Here is a 20,805-nt window from a genome sequence, read left to right as displayed (position 1 = left end):
GCGGCAGAGAAACATTAAACGCCATTTAAAAATGCAAGGAACAAAAAAAACACACTCTCTTTCTCGTGTCTCTACTCTTCAATTCGTTCAGCCGTTTGAACTAAAAACTTAGTTCTCACTTGCGGCATTGACGTTTCCATCCTGTTTTAAATACACTCTAAGAACTTATCGACAAAAAAGATGCTCCACCAATACACCTCTTCGAGTCGTAAAAAAGCAAAAAAGCAATAAACAAGGTTTTCAGATTACTCACTCGATGAATTCTTCATAATCAATAGTTGAATATCGGTGATATATCGTTGTTGTCTACTATCATTAAAACGAACTTCCACTGGTGCCGTTGTGGTGAAAAATTTGAGGCATTTTGACCCGATGGTTCGATACTGTCCGTCATGTATCAATTTAGTGGTATTTGTTTGACTTCCCTCATCAGAGTTGAGTTCGACCAGTTCTTTCGCTCGTGGATGAACTAAAAAAGATCAATCCGCGCTTTTTTGCACATCAGTTCAAACCTCAAAATTTGCATATGTGTATTTGCTTAGCACTGGCCTATCCAATGCAGTAATACGATGCCTGTGCTGTCAAATAAGACAAGTACGAATGTGGTAATGTTATGTGCCACGCTCTGAATCATGTAAGCGTTCTTGTTGTTCCGACCCCCACTTTAGTGGGGAGGGAGGAACTATATACTCAACTGGGTTTTTTTTTGTTCAGTCAATTTTGGCCGATCGATATATTCATCGTAGAGGGTTGAGACTGACATCATTAGAAAGCTCGTCCAGTGTAGAATATGGAATTTAAACTATTTTTGTGATTTTCATTTTTTACATTGAGTTATCGAGGTTGAAACTTTTAAGATTAGTAGAGTGAATTCCATTGTTTTTATTCACATTTTCCGTAATTTTTGACCTATTTTTCTTCCATTTTACTAAAAAATCGTTTATTAAATAAGTTAGATTGAATTTCATACCCTACTCTTGTACGCCATAGTATACTGGAAATTAAACACACTTTTTTGTTCCGACCCCCCTCCACGGGAAGGAGGAATATATTTGGTTTTTTTGTTCAGTCAATTTAGTTGGTTTTTTGTTCAGTCAATTTAGGCTAATCGGTTTTTTTGTTCAGTCAATTGGTTTTTTTGTTCCGTCAATTTAGGCTAATCGATATATTCATCGTACAGAATTGTGAGTGGTATCATTAAAAAGCACGTACATCCTAGAATATGGCATTAAAAAGATTTTTTCCGATTTTCGTTTTTTACAAGGAGCTATCGAGTATTAAAGTTTTGTGAACATTCAACTGTTTTTGTTAATATTTTCAGTAATTTTTGCTAAAATTTGGCACAATTTTGGTAATATTTTAAAATCAGTGTAAATTTATAACGGTACTTGTTACCGTTAGAGATAGAAGACCGTTGCTGAATTGTTTCTATGAAGTTTTTTTGGCTAAAATTTTTCGATAAATATTTCAAAATTCGAACTCTTTTCATCAAAAATTGGCACATGCTCTTTTGGTCCACTTTGTTAAAGTTTGCCAGACGATGTGACCTAGAAACCTTAACATAGACTCCCTAACATCCAAAAGAGCTTTAGCTGAATTTAGGTGCCCTATGAAAGTCTTCTGGAATTAAAATTTTGCCGTTTTTTGCAAATTTAACTCGATAATTATAGAAAATGCATCGTTGTTTTTTTTTAATATTTGAAGAATTTCACTCAAGAATTGGTCTAATTCGCAAACATTTGAACCAATTGGGGGGTTTGTTAGGCGCGCGGCAAAATCGGGGATAGGTTCGATATTATCATGGGTTCTTAGAATCAGAAATTTTTATTTTAATGCTGCCTTCTTTCAAAAAATTTTGCTTGTTTTTTTAAATGTTAATTATTGACAAAATTTTTCATTCACGGCTCCATTAATGACAGGTCCCATTTAAGCAAACATGAGGCTGAATTTAGATAGAGTCTGTTTTCAGAGAACCATAGGGTTTTTATGGCTTTGAGGAAGAGTTTTAGTAAACTTCAACTGAATTCTTGGATTTTGCCTTCCAATGTTATTCTTTTTGCAGTCTCATTTTTAAGTTTAACAATTCAAAGATCCAAATGGCTTCCTCAAGAGGTGTTATTGAACCTTCAGCATGCATTCGGTTGTTACCTAATTTCTCTTGTGTTATTGAATGTGTTTGTTTTAGGGAAATTTCAGTGATTTTTTTGTACTTGTCAATTTCTTATATCATTTTATTCAATTTTTGCGTATTCTCAGTAAATACAGGTCAGATTATCTTCCCTATAGAGTACAATCTAACTTTGTGGCGGATTGTTTTAACGGGAGGTTCTCTTGCTTTTGGTACTACGAGTTTTCATACAAAATTTTATGATTTTTGTGCATAATTGCTCATTTTTGCTGTTGTTTTTGTTTCTTTGGCAAATTGTCACAATAGTTAAAAGTCTTAAGTGAAAAACCCTTTACATTTTGTTCTCATTATATATGATTTTAAGGGCTGCGACACCATTCTCTTGCAGAATTTGGTAGAGTTTTTTATTTTTGACCTCTGTTGTTAATTTTTGTTGTCTTATGCCAAATATTTGGAGATGAATGGTCCTAGTGGCCAACTATAGATGAATCTTTGAACCTAATAGCTGATATCAGTAAATAGCTAATGGTTTTTTTGACTTTCAAATAAAATTCTTAAAAAGAGTAATAGTATTCTTCAACTTATCCCTTTTTGTTCAGATTTGCGTTTCTTTCGTATTTTACAATGTATAATTTTCGTAACTTCGCATTATTAAGAGCTCTTTTTAATGTTTTGTTGAACCAGACAATAAATCCTCTGTTGTTTAAACGTTTTGACTGATGTCTTCAAGGCTTAGACAATTTGTTTCAGAAGAATTTTGTGAAATTTAGATACTTTTCCTTTTTTGTGGTTCTTTTTGCTGTCAATGTGGTAGTCGTTTTACAAAAAGACTTTATGATGATCAAACCAAACGCAATTGAAGATTTTAAGTTCTGCTCGTTTATTTTTTTTATAAATTTAATGGTTTCAACAATGTGATTTTGTAAAGTTTTGTGTGAAATTTTTTAGTTCAGCTTGTACTTAATGTTATTTTGTAGTCCTATGATTTAGTCTCAGTAATAACAGGCACAATTAGTTTTCCAGTTAATTGCAAGACAAATTGTCTACTCTTGTAGTCGAAAGCTTTCGTTGTCTATGAATTTTGAAAATATTTGTTTTTAAAAAAAGACAACATTTTTGAGAATTGCCAATATTATGTCTGTTTACTTGTTAACTTGTAGCTTAGCATCTCTAATGACAGGTCATTTCATTAATATATTGAAGTACAATCTGCTCTTCATAACGGTTTTATTTTCATCAAATGGTCATTTTGCTTGGTACAAGCAGTTTTCATAAAATATTCTTGATTATTGCATATTCGCCCCCTCTTTTGTAGGTTTTTGTTTTCATTTCACAGTATTTCAATAATGGGCGTCATTTGATTCAATTTTTTTTCAGTTTAATAAAACGCAATCGAAGATTTTCAATGTTTTTAATGGACAGCTAATGTTAATTGGCCGGGGATATCGTTTTCGTGCAAATTTTTCCTTTTTGCCTGTATTCGTCGTTCTTTTTGCAGTCGTATGACATATCCTGGATAGTGAAAGGTCTCAATCGCTCTCTGTGGGGGTATAAAAGAATCTCTCAATGATTTCATTTGATGCATAATGTTTCTAATCAGTTCGAAATTTATTCTTTTCAATAAAGCAATGTTTTATTAAATTTTGTTCTTTTGCTCATTTCTTGTCGACTTTTTACCAAGTCGCATTGAGGATAAGTTCAATATTTTGTTCTAATAAAGTACAGGTTAACCTCCGTAGTATAAGTTTTTCTGATGCCATCTTGATTTGGTTATTAATGATTTTCAAAAAATAGACAACGAGTTTTGGTCGTAATTAATATTTGAAACTATTTGATTTTTATCGCCGTCTTTTCTGGTAGTCATATTATGGTAGTCACAGGTCTCATAGGCCCTTTAAGGTAGATTGTATTATTCATTTATTAGTTTGTTGAACGACATGTTGCCATGTTAATTTTTTTATCTCTTCTTCATTTGGTAGACAATTAAGTGAAAATGTAGATGAGCGGGGTCGGAAATTAATGTGCGAACGCACACTACCGAGCCTCCTTGTTAACGTCTACAATGCTTTTCGAATGATGCCATTCTTGGATCACCGAAAGAATATTAACAAAAGACATTGCCCGAGAGCCTAAAAATCAAATAGATTTTATCATGGTGTAATTTGAAGCTTTAAAAATGCCATCACCTTTCTCTCCAATGAGAGATATCTCGCATATGCCTATGACAGATGTGTTTGTTTGGCCCTCCAGATTATAAGTAATTTCCACTTGAGTTCCAATCGAATCACACTGTACATATGCCCAGCCTGTTCTAATTGTTTCTGATGCAACGTGCTTCAATTTCTTGCATTTGTTAGAAGAATCCGATGCGAGATCACGTATGATGACGTCCACGTGTGTATTTTGATTAATATCTGAAATTAAACCAAAATTGGGCGTCATAGTAAAAATTAGACATGAAAATTATTTATTAACCATTTCCGTAGAACAGTCCAACTGCGTGTATGAAGTGCCTCTCTTTGATATTCAGCCCCAATATTGCGTCATTCTGAATAGCAAGAGTTTTAAATTGAACACAGTGTACGTTGAAATCCTCAGTATTTGCCAGAATACTCAAGTCGAACAGTAAATTAATGTATTGATCTGAAAAATAATTAATATTCATAAAGATATTGTACTTCTTTTCACTTTGCTTTAGAAATATAATAACCGGAATCCGTGTGATCGCTTGTTCTGACCATTGTGGAGTCCACTGGAATCCTCTCAAAACCTGAAAAGAAAATAGGCCTTAGAATTGTGCTAAATTTGCGGTGGGAAACAAAATTTTGATTTCTCTTTCTCGGCTCACATGATTTCCCATTATACCCTGAATGAAATATTTCTTTTCCAACTTGTACTCATACACAATCAGCTGTACAATTTAATTTCGCTTCCTTTGTTCAATGATTTTACAATTTGGTACCGCTGGGATTGTTCAACAGCTACATCTAGTGCGCCAAATAGAAATATGTATAGCAAAATCCTTTAAAGTTGTAATTGTGATCCAAAAAATAGGCGGAAGAAAGCGCGATGTTTCAAACTTTGTTGTTTTAACATTTTAAACAACATGTGCAATTGATTTTCTAACATTGTCTCTTAAAAATATGTCTGCTCTAAATATGCTAAAAGAATATTCCGTACAAAAAGGTGTATTTTTGGTTTCGTATTCAATGTGGCTGCGAAGTTCTGATTTCACCTGTGCAAAAGAGGCCATTTCCTCTGAGGTGAGGTGGACATTCGCAGAGAATAGTGAAGCCATCAAATGAACAATGAGCCAGATCATCGCAAGGATACTCATCTTCAATTGCATGACATGGGTCTGTGAAGAAAATTGTTTAATGTAGACAATGTTGAATGACCAAAATGAAGCAATTAATATTAACGTTGACAGAACTCACTGGATAATGGAGGTGGTATTAAGTCAGCTGAAATAGTTTTACGTACAAAAGTTAACCATCATAAAGAAATTTAATAAATGAGAGTTAAAACGATATTACGGTGTGCACTATAATGGTAGCGTGTCTGTTTGGGTGACCATGAGAAGTCGTGTAGAGTTGATTGGAATTGTTGTTGGCATCTGTTGAAGAGATAACATGTGCATTTGCCAGAGTGAGTTTCGTATCTGTTCACATGGTTGTTAAAGTGGTCGTTCCCAATGAGTCGCTTACACAAATAAGTGCACTGCTGTATGCTACTACTGAACAAGACATGTGCGATATCTTCAGCTTTGAGTGTATTGTGTAATTCCAGATTTCGGTCAGTTCCTATGAAGAGCAATCTCTTCATTTCTGCCTCAGTTGTCTTGGTAACAACATTTGGATTGACTGGGGTGTCTGTACTCGTTATTGCACTTAATCCATCATTTTCTATGACTATTGCATCGGTGTAGCTCTGTAATACTAATTGCTTGATGGTTAACGAGAATTTCAGCCATGCGATTATGTGATATCTTGTTAGAGGTCTACAAAGTTTCTTGGTCATCTGCATCGCTGTCATCTTTAATGGATCGAAAAGACTATCATAGCGGTAATCAATCTTGAATTTTAAATTTCTCCAAGTTGATCAATTTTTAAGATGATACTTCAGCGTTGCTCTATTTGGATCTCAAACATCGTCCGTGATTCGAAGTAATTTAGATAGCTGAGAATTTAAATAGCCTTTTTTCAGTGCTTAGGAGCACCGGTTTCCCTCTCCGAACAAATAAGTTGAGGGAGCAATACATTAATAATTATGAATACACTTTAAAATTAAATCAATATATCCCTTCAAAAATTTAATTTTAACTTTATAACGAATCCGTCTTTTCAATCTGAATACATTAACTTAATCGTATGTCAATCATTATGGTCTCTGCTGTAAAAGAACGGAAGAACGGTTAATATGCAAATTATCAGGTTTAGGTACTGCTGAAGATGAATATTTGCTTTTATGGAGAAGGTATCAATATTTGACATTCAATAAACTTTTTCGAACCTACTTACTCTGAGTTTGGAACTTACCCGGAGTCTTTCAACGTAACCAGCAAGTTTTAAGTCAATTGGGGTTCTCCATCGCAAAAGAAAAGCTCAACGACTTTTTTTTTAATTTTTCAAACATTAGGGTATCCCCTTAAACAGCAACATAGGAGCGTTCAAAAGTTAGTTTTACCTTAAGGAAGAAAACCAACTAATTCCTTAACGTATCGAAGAACTGATTAGTTCATGGTTTAAATTAAAAACTGATGGGTTCTTTCATTTAATATTTTGTTTCAAGTTTGCTTAACCGTTTGATTATAATTTTAATTGTTTTTTAAAGACATCTTGTGTTGTCATTATTAAAAAGTATTTCTTATTCTATCATTCATTCTCCACTCAAAATCATTCTCCGCTCGATCATTATCCACTCAAAGTTGCACGACTTTTCTGCCATTTCGTTTTTTATAACAGAATGATGAAGTGCTTATTTTTCAGAGACATATGGGCGAAGTAAATCGATAATGTAAAAAGATTTACTTCAACATGTTCCACCAAGGGCAGACGTCAAGTGGGTCGCGCACTGGCGTCGTATCCCGTAGACCAGTAACAGCTTATCAAAGTAAAAAGTACGAGAAACCTCTTTTGGATCCCTACAAGTTTGAGCGTGTCCTTGGTGAAGGAACGTACGCGAGAGTATACTGTGCGTCCCTGAAGTCACAAGCTTCCGACGTATCCCGGAGATACCTAGCACCCAAATTTGCAATCAAATGTATTCCGAGATCAAATGTCAAAAGCAAAGTGGCTGTGGACATCCTCATCAACGAAATTGGAGTTCTAAAGAAGTTGCGACATCCTCACATTGTCGAAATGATTTCATTTGATTGGGACAAAGTATATATTTACATTGTGATGGAGTTTTGTCCCTGTGGTGATTTCTCCATTCTGCTTGAAAGAAATAGAGGAAATGTTTCTGAAGCTCAAGGTTATTTGCTAGTTGAACTTTTGTCTTCTAAACTTCTGTTTTCCTTCGTCTGTGGTTTTTGGGGAAAAAAGGTTTCGAAGTAGAGCAGTACTCGTTTCAACAGATAGATAATTTAACTATTCTGCACCCAAACCTAGTGGTCATGTAATTTGAAAGCCTCTCAATCGTACGTGGTCATTTTTACGTAGCAACGTGCTATGTGCAGAGAATTTGTAATAGGGACGAGGGGTCATAAACGGGACTGGGAACAGAAAGAGAACTGATCCGAACTATTTTTGCTATTTAATGTCGCTGATAGAGTTACTCGTCGTTTATTCTGAACATTGGAAAACCTCGGAGCAGTTATTGTCAAACCATTAATACTTCTTGTCCAACGAATTTTCTGTGCTAATTGAAGGTTTTTCGTTTTGTAGGAAGCAGCTGCACAGGAATGACCGGACTGTCGAAATGGGTTTTGCACTCATGATTGAATTTATTGCTTTTAAATGAACGATTTGTTTAGCTTTGACTAAAGGGAGTACGAAGTAGGTGAAATGACTTAATATTTCCATGGCTGAATGCGAGAGAGAGAGAGAGAGAGAGAGAGAGAGAGAGAGAGAGAGAGAGAGAGAGAGAGATGCATACATAGAGGCTATTATTTGGATTATTATCTGTATCCTGCTCTTCATTTGCCATTTGTTTTTAAATTTTTGCAAATATTTTTCGAATTGAAACAACGAGAGGGCTAAATTGTGCGTTAATTTTTTTGGCGGGGGTGGTTGCTAAAATGCGAGTTACCAGCAAATTCATTAGAAACGGATGAAGACGTGCGTCACAAAGTATCACATTTTTGGAATTCATTGTAGCAAAAGTTACTTGTGCCGAAGGGAGAGGAACTATTTGCTCAACTGGATTTTTGTTCAGTCGAATTTGGCCGATCGATAAATTAAGCATAAACAGTTGTGAGCAGTGTCATTGGAAAGTACCTCAAGCGTCGAGTTTGAAATTAAAGTGATTTTTCAAATTTTATTCGGGGAGTTATCATGTTTTAGAGTTTTTGTGATTATCTGATATCTGACGTGTTTTGTTCAATTTTAGCGTCATTTATGTTCAATTTAATATTTTTTAAGCAAATTGTTTCAAATTATTTTTTACGCTTAGATTTGTTCCGATTATCTTAGATTTTACAATCAAAAGGCTTCGAATTTTATTGGAGCGCTTTTTTATCGGTTTTTCTTTAGTGTCCACTACAGACAAGTCATTTTTCTTAGCAAAGTTCTAATAATGGCAGATTCCATTTACGCTCAGATGAGGTCCAATTAACATATACTTTGCTTTTGGGGCAAAAGTGCATTGTTTTTATGGTTTCGACACTGTTTTCGTAAACTTATGACTTTTGTTTTTCGTGCATTTATTGCTCTTTTTGTAGTCCTGTGGCTGAGTTTCATTAAACAAAATTTAATTGGCTTCCTAAAGAGAATTTAGTGAACCTATCCATTGCTTTGAGGTGATACCGAATGGCTGTTATGACATTGCTCAAAAAATTGTCCCAAAAGGAGTTTTGCATTATTTTTAATTTCTTTTCTATTCGTAGTTCGGTCTCACAAACTACTGGTCCTGTTTTCTTAGACAAAATGGGCTTTTTTGTTTCACATATTGCTTTTACGTCTTTGACTCTACGAGTTTTGATTTAAAATTTTGCGATTTTTGATTTGTTCATAATTTTGGCTTTATTGAATTCTTGTCATATTATTACAATAGTTACAGTTTCCATTGGTGTTAAATGGAAGCCCAATAGCTCATGGTTGTAATGACTTTGATACTTTTTTCTTGCCCTGCTTTTGATTTTCTTGATTTACTGTAGTAAGACTTATTCTGATAACTGAAAGGGATGTAAGTCAACGTATTCATTGCTTTCAATTGAAAGCGAATAAGTTTGGCTCTGATGCTACTACTACGAGTTTACTTTAAAATTTTGATTTCGGATATTTAAGAAGATTTAGGTTTTTGTTATTTTGTCACTTTATCACGTTAATGAAAGATCCCATTGGAGTTGAAAAAGGCTCAATTGAAGAAGCTGGTTCTAATGTCTTCGGCGCTTCTTTTTTACCTCACTTTTCTATCGACTTTGTGGTTTTTGCATGTATGTTTTGCGTTAATTTTGAATAATGACTGGTCTCTTTAGATTGATTTTGATATATCAGTGAGCCTATTTAATTCCGCCATTTGGTAGCTAGTGTTTTAATTTATTTTCATTTTACTGGTTTTCAAATATTTTGAGTATTTTTGAAATTCGCCTCTTTATACTTTTTGTCACTTTGTCGCATGACTGGTCCGGTCTTCTTTTTTGTAAGGCAAATTTTGTTTTAGAGTGTAAATGTTAATTTTATTGAAGCCAATAAAAGTTTCAGCTTTAGTTTTAATTGATTAGTTATTATTTCATTTGATATTTATCATTTTGAGTTGTTATTTTACTGGAACATTGTTTCCCTTTTAGGACTTATTTGAAAATCAGTGGGACCTGCTTATAAAGGGACTATGTGAAAAGACAACTATCAGAACCACAAATATCAACCGCTCAGAAATTTTTTCTGACAAACTCATAGTGTCACAATCGTAAAACTTCAATGTTCTGAGACTTGTACGTAGCGTTTCCATGCAAATCTTTTGAGTGGTCAATAATTGCTTTCAATATTCTTTTTGCAACTTTTCTCGTATTCCCTTTAATTATTGGTCCCATTGATTTTCAAATGAGACTGAAGTGAACGTATTTCTTCTTTCAGTTATCTAATAACTGTTATAATGTAAATAATAAATGAAATAATATAAATTCAGTTAAAAACTAACAATATAGCTAATTTTATTCGTTTCGATATACCTTTCGTTGTAATTTTTTGATCGTTTCTGTTTGTTTTGTTGTTTTGTAGTCTTGTGACTGTTTCACTTATGGTAGGTCCGATTAGCCTCTGTAGGTGCTATATGTGAATCTATCTAGTCTTTTTTTAGTTTAAAGCTAACGATTGTTATGTTTTGAATATTCGTTTAATTTCTGAACCTCTCCCGCTTTTTGATTTTGTACCTAATCCAATTAAGGGTAGGTCCGGTCTGTTTTCTGGTGAAGGATAAGTTTGTGTAATTTTGTTTATATAATGGTATTTTGACTTTACTTTAAAGTATTTTTAAATTAGTTATTGGGTTTTTTTGTTAATCAATGTTTTTCGTTTTTATTTTTTTTGTCTTTTCTCCTAGTCTCATTATTGGCAGTTCTTATCGGCTCTGTAATGCGGCATGGCTTTACTCAACCCATTTAGTTGTTTGGGTTTGAAACAATTTTTATAAGCTCAAACACCAATTATTTTCGAATTTCATGTGAAATTTAAGTTGGCTATTTCTTCATTTGGTAGACAAATAAATCAAAAATTTTGATTAGCTGGTTGGAAAATTGTACGAACGCACATTATCGAGCGTCTTTGCGGGTTGTTGTAAAAATATTACTAGGCTTCATGTTGAGCATGGTAATTTATATTTGTTCATACGAGAAAATGTTCAGCAGAATTGTTAAAATTTTACAATGGAGGCTGATAGAGGTAGTATCTTGTAACGGACCGGCAACTTTTTTTATTTATTACGTAAAACGTAATTCGGATCCTCCTTAATTCAGATGGCTGGTGTTTCGCATCTTTTTTAACATGGATCCACTTGTGAATTTTGATTGAAATGTTTAATTGAGTTTAATTGAGGTAAAATTGTTTGCTCATAGAAGCCATGCACAATAAACATGTTCCCGGTCTGAACAGCGAAGTTGGCAGAAACATTAAGCAGAACGATCATTGCTTTTCAGTTCTAATTTTTTTGAAAGCTGATGTAAGGCAAAATTTCTCAGAAATGCTTAATTATGTTGCCATTTAATTTGCATTAAGGTTTTGGTTGGATATGTTTGTAAATTTATAGTGCGTGAATTTTTTATGCATACTGGAATTATAGTGGTGGGCGTCATGGCTCTAAAAATGACTAGTGCAAACATAGTTTCCAATTTGTGAATCGAAATTGTGTGTCAAACTTGACCTTTAACTCCTATTAATGTTCTGTTCAACACGAATTCCAGAAATTCCGTAGAAAGACTTTGTAGTGATATTGTTAGTTTGTGTTTCAGCCAAATATTACTTCCGCCAGCTTGCGGATGCAATGTGCTATCTCAATTCACAGAATGTAGTCCATCTTGATTTGAAACCTAAAAATCTCCTCTTAACTCACAACAAACAGCTGAAAGTTGCGGATTTTGGGTTCTCTCTTGTTCTCCATGATGCGACGGAAGATGACAAGAAGTTTGCTCTGAGAGGAACTCCGCTTTATATGGCTCCTGAAATTGTTAAGAACGCGACATCTAAATCAAAGCCACCGACGCAACTGCAGCGATCAGTATCGGCTTCTGCAGGGCGCCCTTCTACCGCCCCTGTTGGTAGACGTAAACAGAAAGTTTCAGACAATGTGTTTGATGCCAAATCTGACCTTTGGAGCTGCGGTGTGATTTTATACGAAACTCTGCTTGGAACTTGGCCAGTTACAGGGTAGGCATACATACATACAGTTCCCGTTTTAGATTAGATGGGGAGCGTGGGGCCAGTTGAGGAAAAATGAAATCAGACAAAAACTGAGACTGTTCCTTTTTTGTACGTTTTACTTTGCAGTGTGCTGGGGTTTTGAATTAGGAGAAATTTGATTCAATGTAGATTTTTTTCTGGTAAAGAACCAAGAAGACAGGTTTTTCGAAAAATCAAACTATTTTTCAATCGCTCTAAAACGTTTTTGGCGTGAGCCCTATTCTCAAAAATGTGATAAACGGGTTTAGCAAAGAAGCTCTAAACAGCTTGACTAAGTGTACGAATCACGGAAGCTGCTGAGAAGACAGGAGCCCCTCACCTGCTGATGCACGCCATTTTTAATAATAATAATAATGGTTTTTCTGATTTATCAGATAGACACTATAAAACATTTCCTTCGAGTATCTAACAATTTATGATGCTAGAGAGGGCACCATAAAGGCTGTTGACCTGTTGTGCAGCTCTTTTGCCCTCCGTAGCAGCTCTTTTGCCCTCTGTTAAGCTTAAGCTAGCCTCCCTGAGCCCCAGCTGGCTACTGACGAAGTTAAATGCTCGTTTTTGTCACATGATTGCTGCTTTCTGTTTGTTTTTGACATGAATTCTGCTTCCACGACAGATATCTTCGAAAGAATTGTCTGAGAGTGGTTGAATGCGTTTAAGAAGTTGTTGTAACTACGTTCTTTTAATTTCTCATTTTTTTCTTGCTACTCAACTGTATTTGCGTAATTCCGTTCCTTTGTCGATTCTGTTAAGGGCGATAATATTGTGAAACGTATAAATATAGCTCAAATTTTCTGAGTTGATGCCAAATTAACACAAAGTCTCATCAACTCAGAAAATCTAAGCTATATTTATACGTTTCAAGATATTATCGCCCTTAACAGAATCGACAAATGTACAGAATTACATAAATACAGTAACAAAAAACAATTGAGAAAAGAATTGAAAGAACGTAGTTACAACTTCTTAAACGCATTCACCCACTCTCAAACAATTCTTTCGAAGTTGTGCTATGGAGGCAGCTTTCATATGTCACAAAAAAGAGCGCTAGGCTATTTCATAAATCGATATCGCAGATAAATTCTTTTAAATCAGCAACCAACTTTGCCTTTACTTGAAAGCGTGTTTTTGTTCTCCCCTACAGTTAATTTGTGTCAGGTTTGTATCTGATTGCTCCTCTAAGCTTTTTTATCTGTTTTTTTTTCTCATTTTTTGACATTAGTTCCACCTGTATCAAGTTATGACTAATTAGCGACACTAATCTGTTAATAAAATCCTTAGCGATGTCGTACGGCCCCATTGTTGCCTGAAAATTTTCAGTATTTGTGCATACACTGTCGCCCAATCAATCATTTTCCATAACTTTATCAATTTAATAGAAAAATTTGCAATACGTTGAGGGTCGTGCTTTAATTCTCAATGGAGAGAACGTCGCGTCATCAATAAAGGCTGGTTAGGTTGAATGTAGGTTTATGTTTTGCTTCAAAAATTGGAACATTTTAGTTTAAATTGTCCAAATTTAAGCGTACAATATGACTGCAGTTACCAAAAACAAATTGCTTTGGAGAAACTTTCATCTGAAAATGGATATTTCTTCGGGATATTCACATTTTCAGTTCAAATTTTTTCTTCGATTTTGTAGGTGACTAACATTTACCAATGAGCAAAGTTTTTTTATCTACTTCACTCAAATTTCAAATTTGAGAGGCTTAAAGAAACGCAGAAGAATACACGCTTAAATAAAATTATGTCCCATTTTTTTGTATCACCTACGCTATTTTAGAATAAATCTTTTTTTCTTTTTAATTCTGTGTTAATTTTCAACCTATGATTACTTTTTACACTTCTGATTATAAACCGATAATTCTCAAAGAAAACTGTTTTGCAAATCTACTTCACTTATCAACCGAATTTTTTTCGTTTGTTATCTATAACACAATTATCAAGTTTTTAACGAATTATAATTTTACTGTGAATTAAGTAATGTCCAGAGTGCAATTGTCATCTACCGCTTTTTTAAAGAGAAAAACAGTTTCGATGAAATTTAATGTTTCATTGTGTCTCAAAATTTTTTCACGAAAACAATGGAAATCTAAGAACTGGTTTCAAAACATTTTTTGCAGATTCTCGAATCCCTTTTACATTAAGCGTGCTTTGTTGTGATTGTTCTGTCTTCGACTCCCAAAAAGTACACATGCCTAGCAGCGACTGATTAAAATACTCATAAATTTATCTTGCCATGACCGACCCTTTCAAAATTTTACATAATCGCTGTTTTAGATTATCCCAGAAATCCAGGAAAAGGTTCTCAAAAATAAATTAAGAACCCTATTTGTCTTCTAATTGATCAATTCAGTCTATTTAAATTATAATTTTGTCTACAATCTGTTTGATGTTTGGTATTGTTATAGTATTGTCCAGGAAAATTTTCAATGGTTCGAGGTTGCAAAGATCGAATCAACAAATTTAGATAGAAAGGACGAACTTTTGCAGCTTTTAACCTGCTTCGCGGTCAAACATTTTTTTGTAGCTTTTCAACCAGTACTCATAGAAACGAACTGTTGACAATCAAAGGACAAATTGCTCTTGAAAAACAGCAGCCGTGATTTAATGCAAAGGAGTCAAATCCGACTTATTTAACACTCATTACTAAATTGTCGCTATTTGAGTTTAACTGCATTAAGATTATAAAAAGAGTGCAATGTAGATCGGGCAAAACTAACGGAACCAGGGAAACCGAGTTAATCCATAACTATTTAATAGAACTTAAAAACAATAAAAAAATTAATAGGGAGTTGATAATCTAAATTTAATTCTGATGGATCACTAAATCAAGCTGCGAAAACATGAGAAACAGAGCTGGAAAATTGACAGGAAAAAAGGTGCGATAGCTTGGTACATAATCAGTCTGAAAAGGATTGAAAACAGACCGAAAGAGAAACTTCTTTCTCTTAATTGCTAAGTTATAATATTTTGATTATGATGTATAACCTAATGCTGGCTTCACTAGCTGCTCTCAGATAACCTTCCATTAGAGCAGCAGAGATTCATTTGAACTTGTGAAGAGCAGTTATTTTGAAAGTGAGGAAAGCATTTTTTTAAACAGTGCGATGTAGTATTTTTATTATGATTCTACAACTTAATGCTGACTCTACTAGTTTCTCTCAAATAACCTTCCAAAAGATGAAACCGCTTAGCCATTAGCTCGGCACACACTCATTTGAACTTATTCCCATGAATTAAAGTGAAGAACAGTTATTTTGAATATGTGCAAAAAATATTTTAAGTAAGGTAAACCACATGTGGCCAAAAATTTAACCCAGCGAATGAACAAAAAACTAACATATGATAACTCACGCACACCGCAGCATCTCAGAGCGCGCTTTTCGTTTGTTTTTGACAAATGAATGCTGCTTCAAAAACACAACAGACGTCTTCGAAATAATTGTTTTAGGGCGGGTGAATGCGTTTAAGAAGTTGTAACTCGTTCTTTTATTTTTTAATAGCCGCCCTCATCTTCTCAGCCGGCTATTATAGCGCTCCTATTTTTTACAATTCAAAGAATTTGAATTGTATTGGGGCGCTGTCTTTTTTTTTAAGATCTGTTCACACATTTTCGTGATTTTGAAGTCAAATTGGAGTGAAGATTTTGGTCACGCCGAAACAGGAAATGGAGCGAAAAAGCGAGTGGTTTTGCGGCGTGAATTTTGTTCGCTCTAATTTTAGAGTAGAGTGAGAAAACGGTGTTTGAACAAAAATTCGGTTTCTCGGTAGTGGTTTTTTGTTTACATGCGGCAATTTCACTCTGATTTTTACTGTTTTTTCGATTTTTTGGATCGGATTTTTTTCGAAATGGTTTCCCCAATCCATTCACAGCTCATTCTAGGCCTAGTTTTTTGTTTGAATTAAATTTTCATTTCTCGCTAGTGGTTTTTTTGTTCCCATGCGGCATTTTGACATTGATTTTCTGTTTTTTTTCTGATTTTTTTGTTCTGATTGTTTTTAAAATGGTTTTCTCATTTTACTTATAGTCCATTCTAGGTCTAATTTTTCTGTTTAGTCAATGAAAATTCTTTGAATTGTACGTCAGGACTTGTCCTGCTATGTTTTTTTACTTCGTCGAATAAAAAAATGTTTCGCTTTACCTCATTTTGCCGCTTTTTCAACATTTTGCGTGAAATCTTTTTGACTTCTCTAGGCTAGTTTCTCTCTTCTCTCATTCTGCTAAAAGTGATTTTGAACATCAGTTGCTCAGCATAGCAATTCAAAATGAACAGAGTCAGTAAAAAAATTGAAGTCAGAAGTAGAAACGGGATAAACCCATAAAGCCCAATTTTAGATGCCCGCTATTTGAACGTCGTTCCTATAAGTCTTAGTTACCATCTCTAATGCTTATTGGTATTGATAGTAGCCCCTTTAGCCTCTCTCTAAGAAACACAAGTACGTTATGTTCGACTACGAAATGTCATCAAAATAAATCGGACTTAAAAAATGTTTTTGTACAAAAAACTTTTTTTTTTCATTATCTTCTATTCTTTCAATCCCAATCATGCTTATTGGAATCAACGGCGGCTATTTTCCGGCAATCTGCCGGGTATGTTTCTTAATTGATTTTTTGTTACTTGAGAGACTTTGTGTTAATTTGGCATCAACTCAGAAAGTTTGAGCTATATTTACGCGTTTCAAAATTTAATCGCTCTTAACAGAATCGACAAATGAACGCAATACAAAAATACAGTTGGGTAACAACAAAACAAAAGAATGAAAGAACGTAGTTACAACTTCTTAAGCGCTTTCACCCGCTCTCTAATAATTCTTTCGAAGATGTTTGTTGTAGAATCAGCTTTCATATGTCGAAAACGCTCTGAGGGGCTATTTCAGAAATCTATATCGCAGATACTCCTTTGATCAAATCAGCAACGAACTTTGCTTTTTTGAAAGGGTTTGTTTTCTCTCCCTACAATTAATTTGTGTCTGATTTTTGTCTTGTTTCTCTTCTAAGCTGTTTTATCTGTATTTTTTCAGCTTTTGACATTACTCCCAACTCTATCCTAAACTGTTAAAACTTACAGCAATTGAAAGTGTAGAAAGTTTGGTAAAATATTTTGTTTTTCACCTCTTCGATCTTAAGTTGCCCGTGTTAGCTAGCAATTTCAGCCTTAAAGTTAAAAAATTAGTTGGATTGGAATATCCATACGAAGCCATTTGGGACCTGCCATTAGTGTGATTAAGTCATAAGACACGGAATAACAGCAAAAACAAGCAAAGCACAAAAATTTACTAAATATTTTGGAAACAGTAAAGACATTAAAATGAGAATAAGCTACACGTTGGCAGATAGAAGATTGAGAAGGTTGCAATGTTCTTAAGTTCACTGATATTTGGAAACAAATAAATTCGAATATATTCAAAGTCATGAGGCATTGGAAAGCCGATGAGACCTGTTAATTAGATTACAGACCAGAAAAACGAAATAAGAAAAAGTTAAACTGAATATTACCTTAAAACATCCAACAAAGGTTAAATAGCCTTGGAGAAAAACAAAAAAATTCGAAAAATGAAAAAAAATTCTTAATCCACTGAAGTTGATGAGACCTTTTCTTTATGAAACCTGGTTACAAGAAGAAAAAAAAGGAGTAAAAGGTGCAGAGTTCAAAAATCCATTGAATTGTTTTGAAAGAGAATAATTTCAAAAGTCATAACAACCATAATCCTTCAACTATACAAATACTCGTTAGATTCAAATACATATCAAAACGAAGCCAATGGGACCTTCCATCAGCAAGATTAAGTCGTAATACTATATAGTAACAGCAAATACAAGCAAATTACATAAATTTACAAATAATTTACGAAAACCGTGTTGGTGCCATTGAAATAAGAGTAAGATACAAGTTGACAGCAATAAAATTGAAAGTGTTGCAATGTTGAAAAGTTCCTGTTTTTGTGAATGTTTTTGAAACAAATATATGCAAAGTTATAATAGTCATTAGGTATGAACAGATCATTAGATGGTTTTGACCTCTTTGGGAAGCCAATTGGACCTCTTTTTATTGAGACGAAGTCAAAAGACTACAAAAAGGACACATGCAGGCAAAAGACAAGAATTCTTCAAAAGTTTGCGAAAACACTCTCGAAGACATAACAACCATAAGATTTTCTCTGAAAACATAATGTTCGTCGGTTAGTATTTGACCGTAAACGGAACTGTCATCAATTGAACCTTGATTTGAAGTCCTTGTTTTTAATTGAGACAACAAAAACCTTGGAAAAACTTTTTTTAAGACAGCGCCCTAAAACAATCTCCATCATATTTTGCAAATATCGACGATGAGACCAAAACTAGCCATGCTATCGCTGAATGATAACAAAAGCACGCCATTTTTCCAAATCTTAGCGCTATACATTACCATGAAAAAAAGCTCAATTTTTAAGATAAATTTTGCATTTTTGGTAAATGTAGATTTAAATCGGGAAAAGCCAGGAAAACCTTAATTCTTGAACAGTGTCTTTGAAATTGAATTGAATGTAATGCACTCAACGGAGTTTAGAAAGCTTGCTTCAGTAGTTATTAGGTCTGTACTTCTGGCAAATGTGGACAAAGTGGGCTAAAGAAGCATGTTTGGTGTGATTTTGCATTAAAAAGAGGCTGAATCTTTAATAATTTAGCAAATCTAATTTTTAATGAAAAAGTCAGATCAAACAGTTCAGCAACACTCCTTCATCTTAAACACCATGTTTTATTACTATCATTGTCAATATTTACTTATTTTTGCAAAATTGGTGAAAACTTGAGCAATGATTACAGAAAGTAGGAACAGAAATGTTGCACGCTTGACGGTTTTTCTTATACCGATCACAGCTCCCTACGATGATTATATCGGTCTCCCAAAATTGGCTGAATAAAAAATCCAGTTGAGTCTATAGTTCCTGAAATTTCGTGGTTAAAATTTTGACGTCGAATAAGCTCGAATAGCAATGTTGTCGAAACTTGATCAACTGTTGCTAATGTTTGGGTGTTGACCGTGAAGTGGAAAATATTAATAGCAGGATAAGTTTCTTCAATTCAAAGAGGAGTTTTAACAGGCAAGTTATTTCATGTTTTTGTTTGTCATAATGGAACCTTTTTGTAACTTTTATAATCCGAACAATTTTCAGATCATTTTACAGATAACTTTTGTGCTGATAAAAAAATTGTTGTCTTGAAAACCGTTTTGTATCAAATTACAATAGTTTCTTAGAAATCATGATTTGGGTAATTGTTAGGTCTTTAGCTGATTCTCATTTATTAATAATGGCGTAGAAAATGTTCTTGCTCTCTGAGAGCAAGTAGCATTTTTTGGATGAGTGCGCCTATTGTTGATATGTATACTTTTACCTTTGAAGAGTTCATTTTGTCGATTTATTCATTGAATACATCAAATTAGGCTAGGAAAAATTTCGACCACAAAGAATTGGATTGGGCAAAGGGGAAATTATATCCTAATTCCATCGCGCCCACATTTCCGTGTCAAACCGATTTGAGTGTTGATCTTAATCTGTTAATTGTTTCATATTTCAGAAGCTCGTCTCAGGAGGTTTTGGAGAAACTGATGTTTCTGAACAACCCTATCAGCATTCCAGAAAGCAGTCTGAACAAACTTAGCCTTGAATGTGCAGATATACTAACACGACTGCTACAAGTGAGAGTAGAAGATCGTATCTCGTTTTCCGATTTACAGAACCACCCGTTCACAGACCTCAATACATATCGAAATGTCGTCAATTTGCGAACTCGAGCAGATCACAGCTTCGCCGAAGCAAAAGCTGCTTCGAATGCAGGAGACTTAAACGGTGCTATTCATCTGTACGCAGAGGGTGCTAAATTGCTGATGGATGTTGTTCAGGTGTCTGAAACAGAGTTCGAGAAAAATGCTCTGAGAAATGAGGTTAATCTTTATACACAGAAGGCCGAAAAGTTGAAGTTGCTATTAGAGAAGCAGCAAAATGCCGAAATGTTGAAAGCAAACGTGGGAACCACGAGCCTAGTAGAAACACAGCCCGAAAAACTCGAAAAGGCGAACTTTGGTGAGGAAATTGAGTCCTTGTTCGAAGCTGGAGCTAAAAGTGAAGTAAACTTTCTTTCATGCTTCAGAGATTGTCCGGAAATTACAATGCGGCACCGTGAAAGTAAGAAGGATTTTTTGCTGCCTATATTAACGAAAAATGATTTTGTCAAATGCAAAGATATTTTGTTGCGCGTGATAGAGTTTTATCGTTCATACTTGGCCAATTTCTCAAGCAACGATGAAACGTCACAAAAGTGCAGAAAGTTGCTGAGCGAAGAAGTGTTGAGACTGGTTTCTTTAGCCGAAAAAATAATGGATCTTAAAACTCAGAGGAAAGTTTGTTTGACCGATAATTCCGATGAGTTCGTGGAGTGTTCGGTAAATGATGGTGGTGCAACTTTTTCTGTTAATGCCATGAAAACTTCTCCCGATGAATCGGTGTTTCCAGAAGTTGTGAATGATGAAACCTCTTCAGAAATTGAAAGTCCCTCAAACAAATGTTTAATCCAATGAATTATCAATTGTGATTAACTAATTTTATTCTGCTTTATACTTTAACTAGATTAGAAAGTTT

General features: G+C 34.3%; 1 protein-coding gene across 1 annotated transcript; it reads left to right on the top strand.

The window, feature by feature from the left end:
• The first annotated feature begins 7,110 nt into the window (after window positions 1-7,110).
• LOC142341420 (serine/threonine-protein kinase ULK3-like) lies at window positions 7,111-20,805 on the top strand. Its single transcript, XM_075392353.1, has 3 exons — window positions 7,111-7,603; window positions 11,736-12,150; window positions 19,745-20,805. The coding sequence occupies exons 1-3, from the start codon at window positions 7,165-7,167 to the stop codon at window positions 20,742-20,744; spliced, it is 1,854 nt and encodes a 617-aa protein (XP_075248468.1). The 5' UTR covers window positions 7,111-7,164; the 3' UTR covers window positions 20,745-20,805.

This window comes from Convolutriloba macropyga, chromosome 1 (assembly GCF_964194025.1).
Source record: "Convolutriloba macropyga chromosome 1, txConMacr16.3, whole genome shotgun sequence".
Classification (NCBI taxonomy): Eukaryota; Metazoa; Xenacoelomorpha; order Acoela; family Convolutidae; genus Convolutriloba; species Convolutriloba macropyga.
Note: the sequence above shows the minus strand (reverse complement) of the source record. Positions and strands in the feature narration are given on the sequence as shown.